The following is a 2,983-nucleotide window of genomic DNA, read 5'->3' as shown; positions in this document are numbered from 1 at the left end:
CAGATGCTGGCTGCTTTACGGAGCAGATCCAGTGGTGCCGCCGTCATCAGGAATGGACGTCGCTTCATGTGACGCTTCAGTGGAAAGGATGTCTCATGTCTCTTACACCGACAATGCTCGCTCATTGCTCCTAGTGCTAGCTCCTTGCATTTTTTCCTAGGTGGGAGGGGCTAAACAGCTAGCAAAGTCAGCTAGGTAAGATAACTAGCAGTAATTTAAGAGACTTGGGACGTACCCCTGCTCTCAGGCAGGAAAAAAATGGCTGCTTGGTCACAGACTTCATAAAATTACAGCTGAACAGTACACAAAATGTGTATCCTATCCTAATACATTTAAGGCAGTAACAGAATCTTGATTCTAGTTTGACTGTTTGATCTGAGTGTCGTGAGCCTGGTGCATTGCGCTGGACGTAGCGGAATGGATGCTATTACAACTACTTAGAGCAGTGAAATGTGTGACATGTGACCTCTCAAATCTGGACCCTTGACACTCGTCATCAATCACTGTATCAAACCGGCCCAATATTAGGTAATGGAATGAATGGAAAGGGTACAAGACGCATCTGCCAGAACAAATGAAACATGAGCTTGCAGATTTGTCTGGTTTCCAAGCTATGAAAAACATAATAGAATTAAAAATCTGCTTTGACATAATTTGTGACCACTACAAAGGATAACTTTTGATGGACTTTATCTAATTATGGGTTATGCTGTTATGTCCTCACAATGCAGAAATGTCCTCACTACAATTGTTTAAAACTGAAATTGGTCCTCACAAAGATAACAATATGAGCCCACACACACATTTTGTCAAAATGTCATATTACATGACATGTGTTTTATTATTATTGACACAATTAGCCTTACAGCCAGTGGTTTGGAACAATTAAGAATGAAACACAAAAAAGTACAAGAAGTATTTACAATATGTTATTTAAGGTCCAAGTTTTCAAGGACTGGTTGCTTTGTACTTCAACAAGCTGAATGAAACTTCAAAGACAGAAGTAACATCAGAGGTTCCTAAATATGCATCCAGTACAGCTAAACATTAGCAAAAGTTTAATCTTTTTACTCCAGACAAAAAATTGATATCTAAATCAATACATGTGTGAATTAACTTTACACCTTGAAAGAGAGGCAACAGTTTGTTTTTTTTTTTGATCTTACTTACACAGTACAAATGTAACATCCAACATCCTGTTTTATGGCTTTACACTGGAGTACACACATTCACTCTCTGTGTAGTTCCTCTGTCTTCTTGACCTGTTGGACGTGCTTTCCCTTAAAGCAGCATAGTGGAGATTATCCGTGTCTTGGTAACCCTGGTGAGGAAATATGTAACAATAGTGTAAGCTTTGTGCAGTAATTTTTAAGTTTATATACTTTATTAATTATTTTTTTAAGAAATATATTAAAATTGTAATAGCTGGTCAAAACAAACTCACCTCTTCATTTTCAGGAAATCTTGCTTGAGGCTCTGGTCAGAAAACAGAGGAAAAGGTCTTTAATTTAAAAACCATGCTTTCTAAATAGGAGCTGTAAGACAGGGACGACACTACCCACCTGTGGACTGGTCGTTGTTTTTCTTGTTCGTCTTGTACAGTGAGAAAGCAAGTACAACAACCAGGATGGTGGCGAATGTCAAAGCTCCACTCAAGATATATACCAAGACAAGAAAGTCCACCTCATCTGTAGATACTAACATTAGGACATTTTTAGTTTTTTCATCAAATTTGATTTCAAAGAGACAATTGTTTGCTAGAAAGCTACTTACGCTCAAAGTCCAGCTTGGTCCCGTCTCCAAACAGTATGTGTCCACATGAGGCAACAGCACAGTAGTAGGTCCCAGCATGAGAAAGATTCAGGCTCTTCATCGGCAGGTTGTAGACACAGGTGTGTGTTTGTGTGTCAGGTTTCCTCTCACACTGATCATTCCTGCCTCCATGGCTGTAAATGAGTCCTGGATGAGACTCATCAGAATATTTGAACCAGTAAACACTGTGTTCTCCATCATCACAGCTCCCAGTGTGTACTGTACAGTTCAGAGTGACAGAGCCTCCTGGCCGGATGGTCTGAGATGCTGACTGATTTACCAAAGCTGGGTCTGAACCCTTAACATCAACAGTGGTGCCCTCTGCAAATATGATGATTATTGTAGAGCTACTTGCGCAATAGTAAGTAGCTGAGTCTGAAAACTGTAAATCTGAGATCTTCAAATTATTTTTACCATTTTCAGTATCCAGTGTGAAGCGTGGGTTATCCTTGAATTCATCATGAAAAATGCCAATACCTTGATGCTTATAGAAGTGACAGATGAGCCTTGGTTCCTGTCCGAGAGTTTGTTGGTACCAGTAAAGTACTGAATCTTGACCTTCATAGTAACACTGCAAAGCTACCTCATCACCAACATTGGCTGATAAAAACCTTCTCTCTTTATGGACAGATGAAGCCAATTTCGGTTCAGTCATTCGAGCTGAAGTGAAATCAGAGACGAAACAAATGCACAATTATTTTCATGGAACAAAGTATAACCAACAAAAATAATTTTGAATGCATCAGGAGCGACTATACACTCTAAAAACAACTCACCCGTTTTCCACAAGATCAAACATGTGAGATAGATCGCAAACATTGGAGATGTCATCATGTCCAAACTGCCGTGTTGAATGACAAACATCTCAATGCTCTCTCCACTCTTAAGAGACAAGACTGTATTTGATTGGCCAATCACAGCTGACACTTCACACCATATCACCATATGGGAGACATGAACACAGGTTCACTGCCATCTACAGTGTCAGTTTGTTTCTTGAAGAGAATCAAATGATGAGAGATACATGGAGAGCGTAACAGCTTCTCATGTTCGCTTTGTAATAAAAAAATACTGAAAAATAAATGTTTTCTAGGCATGGTAATTTGCTTGATACTTGTTGGACACAAATTGAACTCTGTTTTTATGATTTTGATCAGTTTATCCGTATCTC

The 2,983-nt window shown here is 39.2% G+C and overlaps 1 protein-coding gene across 1 annotated transcript; it reads right to left on the bottom strand.

The window, feature by feature from the left end:
• Positions 1 to 853: 853 nt before the first annotated feature.
• LOC117250798 (uncharacterized) lies at positions 854 to 2,657 on the bottom strand. Its single transcript, XM_078164206.1, has 5 exons — positions 2,589 to 2,657; positions 1,774 to 2,472; positions 1,563 to 1,697; positions 1,445 to 1,476; positions 854 to 1,321 (listed from the first exon to the last, which is right to left on the bottom strand). Exons 1-5 carry the CDS (start codon positions 2,644 to 2,646, stop codon positions 1,202 to 1,204), a joined length of 1,044 nt encoding a protein of 347 aa, XP_078020332.1. The 5' UTR covers positions 2,647 to 2,657; the 3' UTR covers positions 854 to 1,201.
• Positions 2,658 to 2,983: the final 326 nt, after the last annotated feature.

Source organism: Epinephelus lanceolatus, chromosome 22 (genome assembly GCF_041903045.1).
Source record: "Epinephelus lanceolatus isolate andai-2023 chromosome 22, ASM4190304v1, whole genome shotgun sequence".
Classification (NCBI taxonomy): domain Eukaryota; kingdom Metazoa; phylum Chordata; class Actinopteri; order Perciformes; family Serranidae; genus Epinephelus; species Epinephelus lanceolatus.
The sequence above is the reverse complement of the archived record's forward strand: the minus strand, read 5'-3'. Positions and strand labels throughout refer to the sequence as shown.